At 53.4% G+C, this 21,450-nt stretch overlaps 2 protein-coding genes across 2 annotated transcripts; both read left to right on the forward strand.

Moving 5' to 3' along the window:
- Positions 1 to 5,477: 5,477 nt before the first annotated feature.
- On the forward strand, positions 5,478 to 10,171 carry EBI3 (Epstein-Barr virus induced 3; the record flags this gene model as incomplete). Its single annotated transcript, XM_067562142.1, has 5 exons — positions 5,478 to 5,763; positions 6,063 to 6,180; positions 6,515 to 6,687; positions 7,628 to 7,791; positions 8,724 to 10,171. Coding segments are annotated over 5 exons (894 nt in total), but the record flags the coding sequence as incomplete, so codon positions are not given.
- Positions 10,172 to 11,757: 1,586 nt separating this feature from the next.
- Positions 11,758 to 20,057, forward strand: YJU2 (YJU2 splicing factor homolog). Its single transcript, XM_067558221.1, has 8 exons — positions 11,758 to 11,875; positions 12,273 to 12,373; positions 13,463 to 13,607; positions 14,078 to 14,212; positions 14,641 to 14,822; positions 15,965 to 16,085; positions 17,323 to 17,488; positions 18,975 to 20,057. The coding sequence occupies exons 1-8, from the start codon at positions 11,852 to 11,854 to the stop codon at positions 19,091 to 19,093; spliced, it is 993 nt and encodes a 330-aa protein (XP_067414322.1). The 5' UTR covers positions 11,758 to 11,851; the 3' UTR covers positions 19,094 to 20,057.
- The last annotated feature ends 1,393 nt before the right edge of the window (positions 20,058 to 21,450 follow it).

A 21,450-nucleotide genomic window follows, 5' to 3' on the forward strand; every position in this document is an offset into this window, starting at 1 on the left:
GAGTGAGGGGCGCTTGCAGAGCTCTGGGGGGGAGTCCAGGACTGCAATGGCACAGGCCTGGGAGTGGCGAGTGAGGAGTAGCTGCAGACCGGGGGAGAGGGACGGGGGGCAGCCAAACGGGGCTGCAGGTCAGGATTGAGGGGTACTGGCAGAGCTGAGTGTGGGGGGAGACTAGGGCTGGAATAGCGGGGGGAGGGGGGGGCTGCAGTTTGGAGTTATTCCAGCCCAGGCACCTCTCTCCTGGACTGCAGCTCCCACCCCACCTGTCACCCCAGTTCTGGCCTTCCTGCACGGCTTTCCCATGCCAGGAACTGCCAACGCCTGTCATCCCCGCCCTGCCGCCTCTCTCCCCTCCGCCCCCCGGCTCTGCCAGTCCCGCTGAATCCCGACCCGCAGCCCCTCCCCTGACTCTGGGCCCCAACCAAGCGGACTCTGCTGGTGCTGCTGGACTGTTAACCAACACTCGCTGGCTTGTTTCACAGGGACTAGGCTGAGGCCCCATTAAACTCATTTCATTTGTGGCAGAGGCCAACTCCATGCCCCAGCTTTCCAGAGGCTCCTTTCCACTCAGCCAGCTGGCAAACGTCACGACCAGCTCCCCGTGACATACCATTTGGGAAACATTTGGATTGATCCTTCTGACGTCAACCCAGGGGGAAGCACTCCCGGCTGGGCTCGGGCCCCCTTCTCCCGCAGGGGCACTCTCGGCTGGGGACTGACTCAGCAGAGGTGGGGGAACCTCGTGCTGACAGTGCATCTGAGTAAGACTGCGAGTCGGTCACGGGTGCCGTGACTGTCTGTGACCTCCCTGACTTCCGCAGCTGCAGCGGCCCTGGGGGTGGCCCTGGAGGCTGTCAGAGAACGGTCCCTGGGGGGGCCTCGGAGTCAGCCCCCGTCACCAGAGCAGGGCCAGCTGTCAGCCCCTGGAGCCCCTGCAGAGCAGCGGCGTGCCGGGAACAGCTAAGATTTAGTCAGGGGTATTTATAGTAAAAACAGTTCCCGGGCCGTTCGTTTGTGTTTATTGCCTGTAACCTGCCCATGACGTTTAGTAGCAATCCCCAGGATTAAATCCTTGCCTTACACGTGAGCAAGGACTGGGTGGCTCTGGGCTATGATGGAGGAGTCCTGGAAGGATGGGAACTTGGGAACCAAAGGAGACTTTTGGTGGTTCATGGTTTCCCCCACGACTGGCCATTTGGGAGGCGATTGGGGGGATCACCTGGGACGGGGGCCCCCAGACACATATGGGAAGGCCCCTCCTCCCCCTGGGAGTTAAAAACAACTTTGTTTAAAAAAAGGAAAATTTAGCAACAATCCTATTGGGTGAACGTGGCTGAGCTGTCCCCAAGCAGATCCCGGCACCTGGAGTCCAGGCTGGTGCTGTCCTGTCCCGGCTGCATCCCCCGTGCTTTGCACTCGCCGGAGGCTGGCCTCACAAACCCCACATCATCGTCCGTAGGAGTCCGACCCCGCTGCCACGGGGATCCCACTGGCTTCTGAGGGCAGGCTCAAACCCTGCCCGAGTACGAGACTTCTGAATAAGCCCGCCGCTGCCTTTTCTTAACCCTTCTTTAAAAAGCGCTTTTCTCAGCTGCAGCGGGGCCCAGACCAGCTAAACACCCGCACAGCGGCCCCCCTCCTCACCCAGAGACACCTGGGCACACGCACCCCAGCCACCACTTCCCTCCGCGCTTCGCAGTCCCTCCAGGCGCCGTTCCAGGGACCCCGCCTTGCCCGGGGCGGGGAGGAAACTTGTGGCCTTTGTGGTTTGTTCCGAGTTGTCTCCAGGAACCAGGAGCTGTGGTGGGAAAGGCTCGTGAATTTCCTGAGCGCTGCGTGTGCGAGGAAGTGAGCCGCTGCCGTGTTGAGGTCAGACGGGGATTTTGCTCCCAGAGCTGAGCTGCAACATTTGCCTCCAGTTCCGAGCGGCATCAGGACGCTGAGCGGCGTGCGTCGGGTGAGTCTCTTTCCTCTGGGCTTTGACGGCAGGGGCTGGCTCCGGTGGGGCTGTTGGTTGCTCACGGTGTTGGTGTGTAGCCGTGCGCGGTGCTAATCCATTGCATCGGCTCCCGTTCACGCCCTGCTCCGCGCTGTGGGGAGGGTTAACTAGCCATCGTGGCAACTAGCCCTGCTCGGAGCAGCTGTCAACCCTCGCGGGCAGAGGTGGCATGGCTCGAAGGCCAGGGGCCCGTGAGAGACGTCCAGGTAAGACCTAAGCCACCAGCCGTCGGGAGCTGGCAGTGACCAAAAACCGCTCCGTTCTCATGGCGGTGTGAGAACAGCTTCTGGGTCTCAGCTCAGTGCCGGGCAGGACAAAATTCCCCCCTGCCACTTGCCCGCCTGATTGGGGTAGGAAGCATGGTCTAGTGGCCAGGATAGGGGACTGGGTCTTGGATAGACCTGGGTTCAATTCCCAGCCATAGCATAGACTCCTCACGTGATCCTGGCCGATTTACCCGGGTGCCTCAGGCTGCATCTGTAAAACACAGATGAGCAAAGCCTGCCTGCCAGGAGAGCTAGAACTGCTGCCTGAGCAGGAGACTCTCGGCTAGCTGGCCTCACCCCGTGGGAAGTGCCTGGGCAGAGCAGAGTCAGTGGCGGAGGGGCTGTGGAGACTGAACAAGAACCCCTCTGAGAAAGAACAGGCACCCGGGAGCTGCTCTCCAGGCGGGACCTGCCTCGCAGAGAGATGAGATGCTCAATCCTGGGCACTTGCCCCTCACTCTAAATTTTCCCCCCTAAATGACCCCTGGGGCCAGGCAGGACACAGATGCTAACCCCTAACTCTTATCTAGCACTTCCCAGGACTCCGTGGTTGGTGTCATCACCTCTATTGTACAGCTGGGGAAACTGAGGCCCGGAGCGGGGCCATGACATGGCCCGAGTCACCCTGCATGCCAGGGTCAGAGCTAGGAACAGAACCCAGATCTCCTGGGGCCGGGGCTCTAACCAGTAGGTCAGGCTGCCTCCAAGAGTGGTTTCACCGAGAGAAGACTCTAAGCCAAAAAAATCCCCCTTTTCTGTCCCTGCTTCGCTGGGCTGTCGGTAAAACCATCCGCCCCCATAGTGCCTGTAAAGGCCCTCGTGCTGCTCTGGCGTGTCCCCGGGGTGCCCCCCCGATCCTGGCACCTAGCGGAGCGTGCCAGGCCCTGAAGACATCTGCCAGACAGCAGCATCCCTGGCCGGGCACGGCTCAGAGCCGCACCAGCTCACCCAGCCTGGGAAGCCCCCGCCCTGCACTCATGACTCCAGTTCAAGTTTCCTTCTTGCTGATGCCACACCCGCCCCTCCCACCCATTAACCTCTTTGGTGCTGGCCAACGTCCTCGGGCTGGCAGTGCCATGGCTGCCGGTAATGAAGGGGTTACAATTGCAGCTTCAGGGGCTCGATTCCCTTCTGGGCTTAGACTGGGCTAAGCTGGGGGAGGAGGTTGCAGTCCGAAGTCCCCTCCCTGACTGGGGGATCCAGGCCTGAGTGGAAGGAGATCGCAGGGGTGAGAACAGGCTGGTAGCTGGAGAGCCAAGGGGAGCCGCACAGTCTGTCTGCGTCCAGCAGAGCATCCCCCTTTCGTTTCATCGCAGCCCAGCCTGGCCCTCTTCTCCCCCGTGAGACGCGGCAGGGCCCTCGAAGGGGGAAAAGCCCAGCAGAGGTAGGGGGATTCCAGCAAAACATCTGGCACTGAGCATGGGGCTCACGCTAATTCAGCTGCTTCCTGCAGCGGTGTGGGGCGGCCTGACCCCAACGGAAGCCATGTGGGGTGGCCTGACCCATCCCGTGGATGGATTTGCTCCCCTGGAGCACAGACGCCAGCAGGTGCAGTTTGCTCTTCCATGCGCTGGCCAGGCTGGATGTAGCGCAGAATTCGAGAGGGGGGGCCTCGTCCCCAGCGTCAGATCTGCTGCGCTCAGCTGGCAGGATTGTTGTTTGTCCATCTGCCAGCAGCAAGCAGAAGCCCCAACCCAGAGCAGGACCCAGTTGTGCTGGACCCTGCACAGACACATAGGGAGAAAGACGGGCCCTGCTCCGAAGAGTTTGCAGCCTGAATAGATGAAAGGGGGAAGGGGAAACTGAGGCACAGAGAGGGGAAACGACTTGCCTCACAGGTCAGTGGCAGAGCTGGGCATAGAACCCTGGTCCCAGGCCCTTTCTGCTAACCACTAGACAACGGTGCCTTCACGCAGACCAAACCCCGTCCATAAGCGACATCAATCGCTTGCAGCAATTACCCAGGGACAGCTCCTCTCAAGAGGGTACTGCCCATTCCCAGGCACACCCCTGATGCCACTTGCAGGCCCTGATTTTGCTTGATCAAATCCATCTGCTCCTGACGGCTTTTTCTCCAGGTGCCCGTGCTGCTGACCGGCTCCAGCTGGGAGATGAAGTGGCTGGTGTTGGTCGCTTTGGTCTTGCCGGCCTGGTCCGCCCCCTGCAGCAGCAGCCTTGGGAGACATGGAAAGGAGGGTATGAAGGCGTGGACCTCAGCGGCGCTTTCTCTATTTCTCTAGCCCTTTGGCAGTGGTGTTTGTTTCATGGTTCCAGGAGACTCTGAGCAGATGGTCCCTTGCGCACCGTCTCGTCCAGTAGCCTGACTCTGACACAACCAATGGTGCACACGGCAGAGGAAGCTGCAAATCCTCTTCGTCCTGCCTGGGGGGGTACTAGATCGTGGGCAGGGAGAGAATTCCTCCTGACCCCAGCCGGTGATCGGCTTGAGCCTGATGCTGGCAGGCAAGCAGCCCTTGCAGTTTGATCCTAGCGAGTGGATTACAACCTGCATGGAGCTGATGCTGGGAGCGTTAGGTTAAAGGTGCGGAGGGGAGGAGGAAACGCTGCTGCCACTGGGCATGTCTGCTCCCTTTGGGGTGTCCCGTTGCTTCGCAAGCTAGTGAGTCTTGGCACCATTTTGCCAGGATCACCCCGGGCAGAACCTCCTTGGGAACTTCCCACGGACTTTTTACTATGAGGTCAGTGGCAGAATCAAGAACAGAACCCAGGAGTCCTGGTGCCCAGCATGGCGTCCCGGGCACTGAGCCGCTCTGGGTCATAATTCTGGGGTGAGGTTTTCAAAAGCTCCTGAGGGACGTAGGCCAGGTCACCTAGCGGCGAAAAGCCGAACGAGACCCAACGGCTGGGCGTGGAAGCCAGACACGGGCGAGTTAGAAGGAGGCACCAGTGTGTAACAGGGAGGGTATTAACCATTGGAACAAACTCTGGAGGGAAGTGGTGGATTCTGCATCTCTTGATGTCTGCAGATCAACCCCAGTGGCCTTTCTGGCAGAGATGCTTTGTCCAAACAAGTTCCCGCACTCAGTCTGGGGTAACTGGGTTAAAGTCTCTGGCCTGCGATACCCAGGAGATCAGAGCGGATGATCTCCTGGTCCCGTCTGAATTCCCCTCAATTTTAATGGGATTTGAGCACCTAGCTCCTGTATGGGCTTTTAACCCAGCCCCCAAAAGTAGCACCCCCAGGTGTGTAACACGCCAGGCACCCTGTGACAGCACCTCCTTGTGTTCTAGACCTCTGCTATGTGCAGCACAGCACGCTCGGCGCTGACCTCATTCTACGCTGCGACATTCCCCCTGGGGCCGGCAGGGTGGAGTGGAGGGTGAACGGCTCCAAGGTGGCCACCTCCAAGGATGCAGTGGCCGGAGACGAGGACCAGCTCTCTGTGCGCAATGTCAGCCTGGTCCACGAAGGGGAATACAGTTGCCACCACACCAGCACTGGGAAGACCCTGCGCAGGATTCAGCTGCGGGTGGGCTGTGAGTGCTCTGTTGTCTCGCATTCGGCCCCTGCACCCACAGCTGGTGGGTCACAGGCTGTCAGAAGTGGGGATTGAACTCAGGACCGTCAGCTCTCATTGCACAGGCCTTTGCTACCGGAGCTGAAAGAGCCACTTTGCTAGGGAAGGTTGGGGCAGGCTCATCAGTGTGGACCAGCTGGGGACAGAGCACCATGCTCTGCGGAGGCAGGAAGGTTGCTCCAGGGTTTAGCTGCCCTGGATGTAGTCGGGCTTCCCCTGCAATGTCTGTGTGACTGTCCGTCCTTCCTCTTCCTGCAGCGCCCCCCAAGAAGGCAGCCATTGAGTGCTGGGCTGTCAGTTACCCCCAGACCGTCAACTGTACCTGGAAGCTGGAGTCTGAACCGCACCTGGATACTTATTTCATCACCACATACAGGTAAATCCTCCATCTCCTGGAGCTAGGGGCCTGCTGGGGACATGGGGCTAAGGGAGGGAGAAAGCACCTGGCTCTACGTGGAGCCCAAGTTCAGTCCCTAGGTGCAGTCCCTAGGTGCAATCAGCCATCGCCTCCTGAGGCATCGCTCATCTCCTGGGTCAAACTCCCAGCTCACCCTGGTGAGCTGGGGCAGAGCAAAGTCTGTGGGCAGGGGACTGAGACCCTCTGTGTTCATGTCGCTTGTGACTGAGCTCTTTATGAGCCACAGGGTCCCACTGACCAGAGTGCAGCGTCCCCGCAGCAGGGCGTTGACCTGCGTCCTCCCCTACCGCAGGCACGGCATGGGGACCAAGGAGAATGAGTGTGTCCAGCCGGGGGCCGGGGCCAGCAGCTGCTCCATCAGCGACATCCAGATGTTTTCCATCACCCCCTACGTGCTGAACGTGACGGCCGTGAACCCGCTGGGTGCGACGATGAACCTCTTCCCCTTCGTCGTGGAGCAGATCAGTAAGAGTTCGCAGCCCCTCGGGATATGCCGTCATGGCTAGGGTAGGGCAGCGATCCCGGGGGGGCCAAGGCTGCAGGCGTAAGGGTATATGGCACAGTGGTTAGAGCAGGCCACTGGGAGCCAGGACTCCTGGGTGCTATTCTCAGAGCTACCAGCGATTTGCTGCATGACTTTGAGTAAGTCACGTAACCTCTCTGGGTTAGAGCCACGGGAGTGGGACTCAGGGCTCCTGCGTTCTGTGCCACCTCCACCCCCGGGGTTTCCCTGCACTTGGTGACCCAGGGAAGGGGGCTGGGGAGGAGGTTACCTGGTGGAGTGTGGGGCACCAGAGAAGGAGAAGAGGTTTCAGTGAATCTGAGCCTCACATTGCAGATACTAGTGGGACTGGCTGGATTGGGGACAGAGGCCGGGATTCTCCACAGAGCCTGCGGGAGTTAGACACCCCCCCAACAAGAGCTTCCATGGAGAATCCTGGCCAAAACAGGCCGGGTCCTTGCTGGTTCACACAGCTCATCTCCACAGATGGGAAGGCTCCCTGGCCTGCTGGCTGCTTGGAGGCCTTCGTGCAATGAGCTGGTGGGTCTCAGCCCAGTCTGCTACTTCCCACAGCCCATCACTGCAGGCAGGGTCCGAAGGGACCACGCTGAGAAGTGGCTCCCTGCAGCTCAGGGGTGAGACTGTGCATGGGAAGCCTCCCCTGCCCCCGCCATAGGGTGCCATGACACAGGCCTTCAGCCTCTGGCTGGACCTTTCCGTAAGGACTTCGCAGTCACATGGGCCCCAGCAGGACCCTGGTAGACACCAAAGAGCGCAGCCCGGGGCTCCCCAGCGGGCGCTGCTGGGCAAAGCAAGGAGGCTGCTCCCACCGCTGGCGCGGGAGTACTCAGGCTACCGGCCTCGCCAGGCGCTCCAGGCTGTGATTGTTCTGTGCTTTGTTAGTAAGGCCGGATCCCCCAGAAGACGTGAGGGTCTCCCCTATCCCTGGGGAGAGCAAGAAGCTGCTCCTGGAGTGGCAGCCACCCAGTTCCTGGCCATTCCCGCAGTACTTCCCGCTCAAGTACCTGATCCGCTACGCCAGGGAGGGAGCCAGCAGCTACCGAACGGTGAGTGCCTGCGATGCCCCAGTGCGCTCGGCTCCAGCTGCTTGCTTTGCTTCGCGGATGGCAGCCGGAGCCCTCAACCCACTGGGAAAGGCCCTTTTTGCCCTCCCAGGGCCAATGGTCCAAGCAGGACCCGTCTGGATCAAGTCCATTATCTGCTTCGGCATAGAAATTGCTCCAGTCACGTCCTGCCCACTGCCTGCACCAGGACTGCAGGGTACAAGCAAGGGCAGACAGTCGCCGCTTTGCTTTTCTGAGCTGTTCTGAAGAGCCATAGTGAGCCAATTAATGGGGAGGTGGGGGTGGGGTCCCATCTCCCCAATTCTTTGTCCCTGGGCTCTGTTCCTCCTGGGGGCAGATTATCCCGCAACTGCCTGCTGCAGGATTCTTACATCTGCCTCTGAAGGAACAAGTTCAGGCCACTGTCAGAGGCGGGAGGCTGGGTTAGATGGGCCCCGGATCTGATCCACTCTGGCAATGCCGCTGGTCCTCTAAATATCCAGCAGCTGCTCCTCCTCTCTCGTTCTGTGCAGTGTCACTGATCACAGTGCCCCATGGATTCCCCCGCTCCCGCCTCTGAGAGGTTCCCATATAACTGCCCCTACAAGCAGTAAGGGGCTGGAGGACCCCCAGAGCATCATATTGTTGTAACATGTACCTCTGATACAGCCCTTTCCCTAAATGGATTTCAAAGCTCTTCCCAACGGCAGGCTGGAATCATCACCCCCTGCTACCGATGCACAGAGCGGGGGCACGGCTGGCCTTAATCACGGAGTGAATCCGTGGCAGAGCCTGGTATAGGAGTTCGGTTTCCTGATTCCCAGTCCCCTAGACTGCTATCATCCCTACCTCCCCTCACACGTGGCCGTAAAGGGCTTCCGACGGGAATGTTCCCGGCTTAACCCCACCTCTGCTATGTGTGGTTTGCCTCCCAGATCGGGCCCTATGAGCAGACCTCCTTCACCCTAACTGGGATCCGCCCCAGAGCCCTCCACCACGTGCAAGTGGCAGCCAAGGACTTCACGGACTACGGCGAGTACAGCGCCTGGAGCCCGCTGGTGTCTGGGACCCCCTGGACGCAGCAGTGAGCGGAGGGGTGGCCTGACACGGCCAGGAAGCTCTCGCATCTGCCTTCCCACGGCGTCGAGATGCGACTTGCTTTTGCCTTCACCTTCCACTCAGGCTGCCGTAATTCACCTGACAGAAAATACAGGAGCTGGGTTCTGACGGGAGAGGGTCTGTCTGCCGTGATACTCCCTTATGCTGCAAAACTCTCTAAACCTCTCTGTCCTTCTCCATGCCCCAAGCCCTCTGCGGGTTACAAAGCCCAGGTTCTTGCCAACCCGGCTGCCTGGGTTTTATTGTTGTTGTTGCCCTGTGTAACCCACTAAGGGGTCCTGTGGGATTCAACCTACTGTCGGCCTCAGATGCTCCGGTTGAGCTTCCTTTGCACAGAGGTAGTATGTGATCCACTGGTGAGCGTGTGGGACGAGATCTCCTCTGGGCCATTCACCGAGGACATGAGTCTGGCACAGACCCATCCCCAGAGCTGTAGCTCAGGTTGGAGCGTTTGTGCTTTCGGCTCTGGAGGTGCGCAGTGCGTCGGCCAGGAGGGTGGCTCTCACGCCTGCACTGTGTGTTTCAGTTAACCATCCCTGCTAGTAGGGCCAGCTCAGAACGTGGCTTCTGAGAAAGATGAGGCTAAATTTCAGCCCAAATCATGCTCTTCGGACAAAGCCCAGCTGGCAGCAGGAGGTGCCACTCCTTCACGTCAAACGCCCCTTTTGTCAATGTCCTTCCGAGCCTGGTTCCCCACCCGGGCCAGCTGATCCCCTTCCCTGTGCCCTATCTTCTGGTTTCCTGCCCCTCTCCACCCAGTTCCCCTCCTGTCAACCTCCCCCATGATGGATGCCTTCCTCTCCCTGTCCTGTGTGCCAGACCCATCATCCTACTCCTGTGGGACCAAATCACGGTGTTGTGCCACCAGCTTCTAATATCCCATCTGTTAGTGCCTTGGAACCATGCAAGAATTTTCTGGCTTTGCAGCAAATTAATAGAGAGTAGCAGCTGACCTTGCTAACTGACTGACGTGTGTGTTGATGTCTTTTACAGGGATAGGAATATTCCATGTCTAGAGGCCTAGCTATACATCTGATTTGCCTATAGAAAAGGCATCTTGTAATCAGGTTAAAACAGTATTAGAATAACCAAACTATTCAAATAAACCTGCTCTAAAAGATGCACTTTTTAGCCAAAGAAGGTAGCAGGTCTGTATTTGCTCTGGCATTCTATCTGAGAACATACTCTTTAATGCAGAATGTGTACTGTAGAGAAACCAAGAAGAGAATGAATAAGAGAAATAAATTGCATTTGTATTAAGTGATAGTTTGTATGATGTGCCTTTTGGCTTTTGGGATTTATGTTTATCAAATTTCTAGTCATCATCTCTTTTATTCGATTTTTCCCAAGAAACCGAGGCTATTCAAACAAGTCAAGAAGATAAAGAACATCTTACTTGTAAATAGCACCTTTCCTTGCAAAGGATCCACTCCTTAAAGTGTTTTACAGTCTAAGGCCCTAACCCTGCAAAGACTTGCACGCATACTTAATAAGACACTCATGTGCATAAAGGTAAGTACATGAGTTCTCGGCAGCATCTAAGCCTATGGACCTGATCCTGCCAGTGCTTTGGCTGCTGCGCCTAGCATTGCCTACTATCACGAATGATCCTATTAAGTAAACTCCTCACCTTAGAAAGCACTGGGCCTGGCAGGGCATGTCTGCAGGGCTAGACAATAATTATTTAATGACAGCAGACTTTGGGATTCAAAAAGTTAAAGCTTTATAACCATGAGAGCACAAAGTGTCAGCATCACGTGTAAATATACAACGTAAATACCCTTACATTAAACTCTAAGTTCTCAAGTAGCATTTTTCTTACTTCGCCTATCTGTACATTTAGATTATTATTGAAAGAAATATTTTTCATCTGTGTGGGTATGGTGAAATCAACGTTTACTGATATTTACCAATAAAAATCTAATCCTTGCAAACCCAGCTAGACAGGATTCAGACTAAATGATCACAGTGGTCCTTTCTTGCCTTATAAGGTACGTTTGAGGCCAGGCCTTCATTTTGGGGCATGCTCAGCCATGTTGCTAACTTTTGCAATTTTATTGCAAATCCTGCTGCACTGGGATTTGTTTGTTTTTTAAAGCCCCACCAGCAATAGTAAAGAAAATACGTAAGAATCTTGGCTTTAATTTTTTTTAAAGCACGTTTCTAGTCCTCCTGGCTGTAGGGAAATGTGACCCAAGTACATCTTAAAGGCTCAAAAGCCAAAAAGCAAATGATAAGGTCCCCAAATGCATTTAAAAAAAAAATCTCATGATTTTCAGAACCCACCTGGTGATTTTGGAAGGCTGGGATTGGCAATACTGGATCACATAAGACATGCGAATGGCAGAGGGGTGTGTGGATAAACCGGGAGCATTACCGTAGCACGCTCTTTTAAGGTGCAGCGAGAGCTCATGCTGCATTTCTGAGGCTAGGCCCTCTTGCCTTGGCGGTACCGAATGCGAGAATGTGCCATTTGCACCATGAACCCCGCGTTTCTGATTGGCAAGCTCATGTGTGAGCAGTTGGCTGGTTAATCTGTACACGGAGGTGTTCAATGCCCTGGGGGAGCAGCCCCCAAATGTGGCCAACGCGCGAAACCCCAGAGAGCTGCTAATCTTGAGGAACCTTCTTGCCTGAAAGACTGGCAGCCTCCAGGAGCCAGGACTCGGCTCCAGCAGGAACCTTTCTCGCAGGGCTTTACGCACAGACGGACCTCTTTGCCTGCAGCACACAGGCCAGTGGGCGGGACTTTGAGTGTGATGGACCGCAGTAAAAGCCAATAGAAAACAAGCCTGTTCGGCGCCGCCTTGTTTCGGCCCAATGGCCGCGGCGGCTGGTTCCCGGAAGTGGCGGTGCCCGTGCGTTGCGGGGCAGTGCGCTGCTGCTGCTGGGGGCGGAGGAGAGTTAGCGGGGCGGAGCGGGCTGGGCACGGACAGGGGGCAAAATGTCGGAGAGGAAGGTTTTAAACGTGAGTGGGAGACCCGGGGCTGGTCCCGTAGTGGGGGAGGGGGCGAGCCGGGGACCGGGGGAGACCTGGGGGCGCTGAAGTGGGGGGGGAAGGAGACCTGGGGGCACTGAAGTGGGGGAGCTCCGAGGACCCCGTAGTGGGGGCGGGGGGAGGAGACCTGAGGATTGGGGGTCCTGTAGTGGGGGAGGGGGAAGGTTGCAGCCGTGTCCGCTCTGCTGAGAGGCCCTTATAAACTGTGCGTGGGGGGGGGCAGCGGGTGGGTTCCTGATACGTGTGCGGGGAGCCCTGCCCGTGAGATCCGGCGGATCCCAAAGTGCTGGAGCAACGGGTGGTACCGTCTCTGGCCCCCCATTTCATGCCCACCCCCCGCACACGCCTCTCTGCTTCGCTTCCACAGAAATACTACCCGCCGGACTTCGATCCGTCTAAAATCCCAAAGCTCAGGCTCCCAAAGGACCGGCAATATGTCGTGCGGTTGATGGCTCCCTTCAACATGAGGTGAGAGCGGTGACGGTGGCAGTACATGTGTGGAAGAGCCTGTGGGAACGCCGTTCTGTCACAAGAGGTTGGCAAGATTTGCAGGGTATCCATCCCCTGGGTTCTTACTGGGTTTCCATCAAGCTGGCCATATGCTGGGATGGAAGGTGACTCCAGCTATTTGCAGAATGTACTGACTGAAGTTTGGTAATAAGGAATGCTTGTGAGGCTTTGGCTCCTTTTCTTTGCTGAGTTACTGTGCGCTCCAGAATATTTACTGCTGACTTAACTCTTTTGGGGGCAGGCCGACTTTATGTAGCTGTAAACTAAATAGCAGAACCTCCATTTGAATAGCTTAATCTAGAGACACTTCCAAACTACTACATGTGCATGCGCAGCCTGATGCTTAAATGCTAGGGCTGACCAAATGTTCCTTTGCTTTATTCGTAAGGGTCTTTCAGGCAGGCCTGAGGACAGCATGACTGGATAACTGGACTCAAGTCCGCCCAGCCTTTTGCTTTTGATTCATACACTTGCCTCTTTAGATTCAGGTGTTGCTGTAAAACACCTCTCAGAAACCAGGTGGGTGGAAAGGCTGGTCTAGTACATTTGTTGTGAGAGTTTGGGTAAGTTACCCCATCAACCCTGTGCCTCAATTACCCGTCTTTGTTTTTTAATAAATGGGGGATAATACCTGTTCACTAATAATAATTATATAATAATATCCATTAATGATGGTGAGACCCTCAGCTATTACAGTGATGACAGCCGTGCAAGTACCTAAATACCCAAAGTGTGCATGTGAGTGCCCTACCCCAGAGCAGTATGTGAGAGGGATGCAACTGTCAATCAACAGAAGTGACACTGATCAAAAAGTAAATGGAAAAAATAGCTATGTATCTAATATCTTTTTATGCTGGTCACCTTATGTGTAACAAGAATAGGTACAAAACAAGAATAGGTACATTCAGGTGGGAATGTAATTCTCAAGTTGACACTGCCCATTAAAACTAGGCTCATCCCCCTTGCATGTCAATTAGACTCCTGTCTTTCTGTAGATTTTCTTTTATACATTGTGGACCTAATTCACTTTTTCTTTGCTTCATTTAGGTGCAAGACATGTGGTGAGTACATCTATAAAGGCAAAAAGTTTAACGCTCGCAAGGAGACTGTTCAGAATGAAGTATACTTGGGGCTTCCCATCTTTCGCTTCTACATCAAGTGCACCCGCTGCCTGGCAGAAATCACATTCAAGGTGAAGATTTTGAGAGTTCTGTATCAGCTGGGCTCTTGATATCTGGGGAGGCATCAAGTTCTAGATCAGGGCACTGCATGTCAGGAAATCTGAGTTCTAGTCCTAGACTTTTCCAAACAAATATGACTATTTTAAGATAACCACATGTCAAATATTGCATCCTAACTACTTTATCATTATTCCCGTTTTAACAAAAGTAAAGTGTCTCATCCACAGTCTGAGTAGGGCACTATTGCAGCTTAAATGTATGAGTATGAAGAGTGTTTCTGGAGCATAAATAATCATTATTTTGGCAGGTAGAGCTGCTGGAACAGTGATGTGAATAAAACAATGCTGAAGTGTTGTGTGTAGCCTTCTGCGTTGCTTTGAAAATCATACTGGCTGTTCATAACCAGGACTGAATAGATTATCAAGGTCAGCACTCTGTCACGCATGTGGACCGTTGGCAATAATCCCCTTCTTTTGCTCAGACGGATCCCGAGAACACAGACTATACCATGGAACATGGTGCCACTCGGAACTTCCAAGCTGAGAAGCTGTTGGAGGAAGAGGAGAAGAGGGTGCAGAAGGAGAGGGAGGAGGAAGAGCTGAACAATCCCATGAAGGTATTTGAATGTGCCCTTCCCATTCCCGTAGGGAGAATGTGCAACTCTTATTGGGCTTACATAGGCAGGTCTCAGGCCACTTGTGTTTCAGTGTATTGTAGGAAGCTACTGCCCCAGTTCTGCAGCAGCCTTTTGGAACTGGCATAGGCGGAGACGGTAACTGAGGTCTCTGCTGTCAATAGGTTCTATCCTATCCTGGAATGAGTAAAACGAATTTACACCATCTTTAATTGTGCTTGTTGAGATCTGAAAACTAGGCTCCCTATACGCCTGCTATTGCATGCCTAGTGCTCATGCTAATCCTTGTCACGTAGGTACCATGGTGGCAGGCACTTTAGAATTGCCATACTAGTAATGGAAGCTTCGGCTCATGAGTTGTTGGTGTGGCTTACCCAGTACTTCCAGGGCTTTCCTGCTTTCCCTGCTAGGTTTTGGAGAACCGAACGAAGGACTCCAAGCTGGAGATGGAGGTACTGGAGAACCTGCAAGAGCTGAAGGAGCTGAACCAGCGTCAGGCAAATGTGGACTTTGAATCCATGCTGAAGCAGTATAAGGACTATGAGGAGGAGCAGAAACGAAGGGCGCTAGAGGAGGATGAGATGGAGATGAAGTGAGTCAGCTGGAAACATTGCTCATGTTTGAGTTCTGGTCACACCTGGATATATTAAACTTTCCAGGCTGCCACCTGTGGGCTGGGCAGTGGTCTTCACCCCTCCACCTCCCAGTGTTTTAACGGGAGGGACAGTGCCAGAGATCCAAAGGAAGGCAACCCTTCAGATCTGAGGTTGTGGGACTTGTACATGGTGGGGCTGTGGTGTGGGTTGGGAGGTGAGGACATGTAGGATGGCTGATACCTGTATGTCTAAATAGGTCAGGTAAATGACACACATGAGGTCTGGTGGCCCCGATGCTGAAGGAGATAAGAGAAATATAAGTGACATGTTCCTCCATAGAGAGGTATTTGCATGCCAAAAATCACAGTTCCAGTTGCTACCTTTGGCAAAGAGATCAGAGTCTGAGTTGGTCTCTGAGACTGACCTCGCTTTGAGAGGAGGCCCCTTGCAGGGTGTAGGGCTAAAGTTCCTTTGTGTCAGGGTGTGGGGAGAACTCCTGCTGCTGCGTCCATGCTGCTGGTCTGGGGCTAAATGAAGGACCTTCCAGCAGCACTGAACTGCACCTAAAAAAGAGGACTTGGAGTGCTGCCCAGATCCCAGACCTGACATGCCGTAGCAGCTAACGGACTGGGAGCTGTTAAATTCTAGCAGAGTGGCTGTTCCAGCTCAGTTATAACATATCAGAACTACAGTGTGTGCAGGACAACACCACTCTCTCAGGGCTCATGAAGGTGGATGGTTTTCATTGAGTCATATATTCCAAGGCCAAAAGTCTCCGGTGATCTTCTAGTCTGACCTTCTGTATAACACAGGCCAGAGAACTACCCCGGAATAGTTCCTGGAGCAGATCTTTTAGACGAATCATCCAGTCTTGATTTAAAAGTTACCAGTGATGGAGAATCCACCACGACCCTTGGTAAATAGTTACAATGGTTAATTATTCTCTCAGTTAGAAACTTACACTGTTACTTCCATTCTGAATTTGTCTAGTTTCAGCTTCTAGCCATTGGATTGTGTTACACCTTTGTCTGCTAGATTGAAGAGCCCATTATCAAATATGTGTTGCCTATGTGAGTACATATAGACTGTAATCAAGTCATTCCGTAACACCTCCCTGGGGGATCCCTTTGCTTTGCAGATCTATGCTGGAACAAGCCCAGAGCAGGCGATTCCTGGAAGACTCTGACTCTGATGAGGAATCTGCCCAAGTGCTCTCAAGACCAGTACCAAAAATGAAACCTACAGACATCTTGCAGGAGGTAAATCCTGGGGTTAGGGGCTTTTCCAGCAGTGTGGCTCACAGGGGTGGGAGATTTTTTCCAGAAGGGGCCAAACTAAAACCCAGCAAACCACATTGCATGTGAAGTCCCCAGTTTTTGAGGCGCAATTCCTCTTTTGCGTGCGCAGTTTAGACAATGCGGCTCGTGTCTTAGACTGACAGGAAGAAATGTCAGGTGTTGGTCCAAGTAAACTTCACTGTGTATCAACTAACAAAGGGGCTCATCTCGGGGGGGTGAGTGACAGCTAAGGGTCCTGCCTCCACCCCCATGGCCATTCCTGATGATGGTTCAGTGGTCAGCGTGCCACTGCTGACTTTGCTCCCTGTTCTCAGCTTGTACCTAAAAGGATCATCTGGTTCTGATGGTTCAATCGTTGAATAGATGTGACTTACCTTTGTACAAAATTAGCAGCGCTGGAAGATGCCAGCTGGACAGCCCTGAAGAACGAAGCCCCGTGTTTATCCACGGCCGGGCGAGCTGTCCTGCACGATCCAAGCCTGTTGTTTTGATGCTAGCCCTGGGGCGGAGGGAGTTCAGTCCTAGGCTTAATCTCCACAGAGAAGCCAGCAAACGGGCGAGGCGGTGCCAATTGCAGATGTCTCTCCATGTCAATCCTCGTCCACTGAGACCTTCAAACAGTGCAGGCCAGTGAAAGCTTTCAAGTGACTCGCAAGCCAGGCTGGAATTGAATTTGAAATATTTCCTGTCCCAGTGCTAATCCTTCTGAGCCATCTAAGTCACTAGCGTGTTAAATCCAGTGGTTGGTCCAGTAGCCAACATGTGAGATCACAGAAACTGGGCACTGAAAAGTCCTGCTGCACACATCTGGATCACCCCGCTGCCAGCTGTGCCCGCTTACCAGTGTCTCTTCCAGGCTAGCTGTGGATGCCTCAAGCAACAGGGCATCAGCCCTCGAGGAGGCTCTTTCACAGCCTTCTTGATCTCTGTGGCACCAAGCTTTCCCTGTTATTTAGCCCAAATCTTCCTGTGCTGATTTCATTCTTAAGGATGCTCTGAGCCAAACCCTTTCTTCACACTCTTTAGATACCCAGAGAGGGACTGTCTCCTTGCTGCTCTGTGACACGATACCTCTGTGTATGCAGCTCCAAACCACCCTTAATTTTGGTGTTGTCTCTGTAGCATTTTGCATTGCCTCTCTTCCCCCACTAGCTACTCCAACGACAAAGAACAATAATATCTGTGCTCCCTTCTGTAGGACACTGAGCCCCAGAGGAAGAAGATAAAGACTGAAAGCTGGGAGAGGAGTGTGGGCAAACTGAACAGCAAGTCCCAGCTGGCAGGCCTGGTCACTGTGAAGAAACAGACCCTGGGCTCCACCACAGCTAATGGTGTGGGGAAGGAAACTATACTACAGAGCGCAGGTAACTTTGATGCAGTCTCGCCTGCATGGCAATCCAGGATCTGATTAGCCACTTAACTCCAGGCCATCAGGATGGGTTCTAACAGGATGATGACATCAGACATCTTAACCATACATGTCATTGTGTTGTCTTCAATTATATGTTGCCTTTTAGTAATTCATGACCCAATATAACTTTCTGCCAGAGTGGCATCAAGTCTAGTGTTGAATTTCCAGTAGGGGCCAATGCTCAGTGTTTCAGAGAGGAAACCATTCCTCTCTCTTGCCTCCCATATTGTTATGGGGAAATAAAATTCCTTCCTGACTGCTCTGGCAAAGAGCTTGTGCCCTGAAGCATGAGAGCTGATTGTCAATGTCTCAACTTCTGTATCAGTATTTTGGTGCTCAGATACATTGACGGTATGAACTACAGAAGCACCATCATAAATATGCAGATATTATTGCTCATAAAATCATTGAGCTGCTCTGTTCTGTGTTGGTACAGCGCCAAGCCAAAAGGGGTCGTGGTCCCTAACTCAGGCTGCTATGCGCTCCTGTAATTCAAATAATAAAGTGAGACCAGGCATGGTGTTGGAGTTTACTGTGCCATTCCAAAACATGCTTTCCATGATAATGTTGGCACAAGAACGTAAACAAAAGCCGGCAACTAGTCAGAAGCCATCTTCTGTCTTCATTTTAAGTGGTTAAATCTCCTTTTACAGGGAGGATATGTTGTATGCTGTGATATTTGGGTAATGTTGTTCTGCCTCTCCCAAACTCCCCTGCACTTCCAGTTGCACACATTATTCTTTACTTCCTGTCCTGAATTGTTGCATGGGATTGCTTTGTGCTGTTGAACAGCAGCTGTGTTCCATCTCAGAGGTGGCTGCATTTTGATGGTGGGTGAAATGACCCTGGCCTTGTGTGTGGTTTGTTAACCCTTTTGAATAACAGATGCTATAGAAGATTACACTGGTTGCTGATCCAACCCTGGTGCTTCATGAACAAGCCAGTTGAATGATGCTTTCCCTACGTGGTCCACACACCAGTCTCTCCACCCCCTTCTCCAGCTTGAGAGCTTGTACAGACAAGACAGGTTCACGCTTTAGAGGCCCCTCACAGAAAGCATAGTGTTAGACTGAGGTTTGTCAGACATTTCTATTCTCCAATATCACCACAAGGGGGCAGGAGGAGAGCCTCCATAGAAATGCCAGGGTCTCTTCTTCCTGCAACATTAAACCTTTAACTCCTCATTGAGATTCAGAAGTGGTGCTGAGAAACCAGCTTGACTCCAAGTCCTAGAGCCTGGTGTTGCAGTAGATGCCCAGAACATGGCAGTGCAAAGGATGGGTGTAGCCTGGGCGAGGCAGGCTGGCAGAAGTCCATCCATGCAGCTGCAGGAGTGCTCTGACTCCTGGTTTCATGGGTCAGCCATAAGGTGCAGCGCTCTGTTCTCCAGCAACGGGTGTGGGATGGAAATGATTGAACCTGCTCTGTTTGGCTTCTAGGTGCTGGAAGTTGGAGCACCTCATTACCGGCTGTGATCCAGCCTGCAGCAGCAGCCCAGGGCTCTTCCCTCAGCCTGCTGGGGGCATATTCTGACAGCGAAGATAATACCAGTGACTGAGTCTGTAGGTCTCTGCTGAAAGCTCTCGCTTCGCTTCCTTAACCAGCTGGGGTAGGGTGAGGCCAGGGGTTGGCAATGGGGTGCAGTGAGGGCAGAGTTTCCTTTCTTTACCCCTCCACCAGGCAGCTACTGTCCTAATAACAAAATCCTGCTATAGAACTGGCAGGCATCCTTGTACGTAGAAGATCCCAGTGGAGTTCCCAGGCAATCTGCACATATGGCCAGCCATCTGAAATCAGAGCTGTTCTCCTTTCCTGGAAACTCCTACTATACTGTCACTGGGATACAGACCTACCGCTTCCAGTGCAACCGAATTGCCTCCAGGCATCCCTTCCTATTAAACATCCATCAATCCAGGCTCCTGACTGCCTGTCATGAGTGATGGTGGCACTAGCAAACTAGAACCGCCCAGGGGAAGAATCTCTATTAGATGAGACAAGCTTCCTCTTTTCAGGCATGTTTCCAGCATCTTTGGAGCAAGGTTCCCGACAATGTATTTTGGGAGATCAGGGAGTAGAAAGTGACTGCTCAGCTTGATAGCTGGAGCCAAGCCCCAAAGCATCTCTGAAGGAGCTGAGGGCAGGAGGTCACCGACTGTGGCTGGAATCCATCATGCCGTGTTTATCAAAAGCCTTGTCATCAGCAGCTAAATGGACAGTAATGAAGTGTGTGGTTCTATATACCAGCAGTTCTCTCACCACGCAACAGTCTCCTGGAGTTCCTGTAAAGTCCAGTCTGTCTCCAGACCCCTCTGTTAACTTTTCCCATGTCTCTGAAATCTTGGCAGGGGGCCATGGTTTAAAACTTTTTTTGCTCTTCTCTTGTGTCCTCCCCCACATTGCTACATGAAGCCTGTGCTACTAATCCAAGTCAGAGGCACTAGTGCCTCCTATTTCCCGTGAGGACCATGCAATTTTTAACTGAGTTGTTTAACTTCAAATGTAATAAAGGATTCTGAAGAGCATTTCTCCCTTTCCCTGTCATTCTTTGTAAAGCAATCTTCAGATGGTGTTGCCTAGTGGTTAGGGTAGGAGATTGGGAGTCAAGACTTCTGGCTTCACTTGCTTGTTCCGTGTGTGACCTTTTTAGTTGAGAAGCAGGGAGCCACTAAACCGCTTGTGGTCTAATATCTGCTTCACAGGAATGTGTTGTGGATGGATTAATTAATTCACAGGAGCACTAGAGTGAGGGATGGAAAAGATTTAAAGTCCTAGATAAAACCTGTGCCACCAGAATACACAGAGCATGAAACTGACTTCAGCAACAGTGTGCTCGCTTCATACTATTGCTGAGTGTCCTTAGCTCGTCGATTCATAGACTTTTAAGGTCAGAAGGGATCTCATGATCATCTTGTCTGACCTGCACATCGCAGGCCACAGGACCTCACCCACCCACTCCTGTAATAGACCCCCAACCTCTGGCTGAGTTACTGAAGTTCTCAAATCATGGTTGATAGACTTCAAGGTACAGAGAATCCACCTTTTACACTCATTGTAACCTGCAAATGCCCTATGCTGCAGAGGAAGATGAAAACCCCCCATGGATTACCAGCGTCCAGCAGCCCCTTCAGTTATCTCAGCAGAGTGAGAAAAAAACCAAAACCTCCGTGTGGTTCCTCTGTTTCCCCAAGTCCTTCTCTAGCTGTGTGTAACGTACTTTCCCTGGGTTCTCCAGGCTCCTGCAACATGCTATGCCTTTCGCTTTAAGTATTAGTGGGGGGGGTTTGAGCCTTCCCCTCCATCCTATCTCCCTGGAGGAGTCACGAGATCAAACGACTTGCCAATACTCAGGCAATAACCTCTTTGTCTCAAGTAATTCCTAACTATGGCATGGGCCCGCGCACCCAGTCACGGCGCTGTCAGCTTCTTACCTGAACGCTCGGGGGCAGGCAGCTGCGAGAGTGACCACAAGAGCTAAATGCAGCCTTGAGTGTCCCCCATGTGGCCTCTGGCCACCCCCTCTCTGTCGCTGGAGGGAGGGTGAAGCTGCTCAGCTGTAGCGCTACTGAAACCAACAACCCCTGCAAAGAGGACTAGGAGGTTACAAGTGTAGGCATCTGCTAGCTAGAGGCATTGCAGTTAGTGGTGTGCAAAGCCAGAGACTGTCTTTGCAAAGGCTGCTCGGGTGCAGAGCTCAGCCTGGACTCGTGCTTGTCTGATCAATGGCAGGCTTAAGCCCTGGCCCCCGAGGAGGGGCAAGCTGTGCACAGGAGCAGTGCTCTGCACTCCCGCCAGGCTTATAAAGGTTAAACCAACAGCTGCAGGGAGAGGAATCAAGGGGCTAGGCAGCCTGATCTGGCTGGAGTCCTGCTGCCTTTTCTCTCCCCTGCCTCATTTCTGGGAGGGGGGCCTGGCGGG

This window comes from Emydura macquarii, unplaced genomic scaffold (genome assembly GCF_026122565.2).
Source record: "Emydura macquarii macquarii isolate MOO-44397 ecotype Brisbane River unplaced genomic scaffold, CSIRO-AGI_Emac_v2 contig_306, whole genome shotgun sequence".
In the NCBI taxonomy this organism is placed as follows: domain Eukaryota; kingdom Metazoa; phylum Chordata; order Testudines; family Chelidae; genus Emydura; species Emydura macquarii.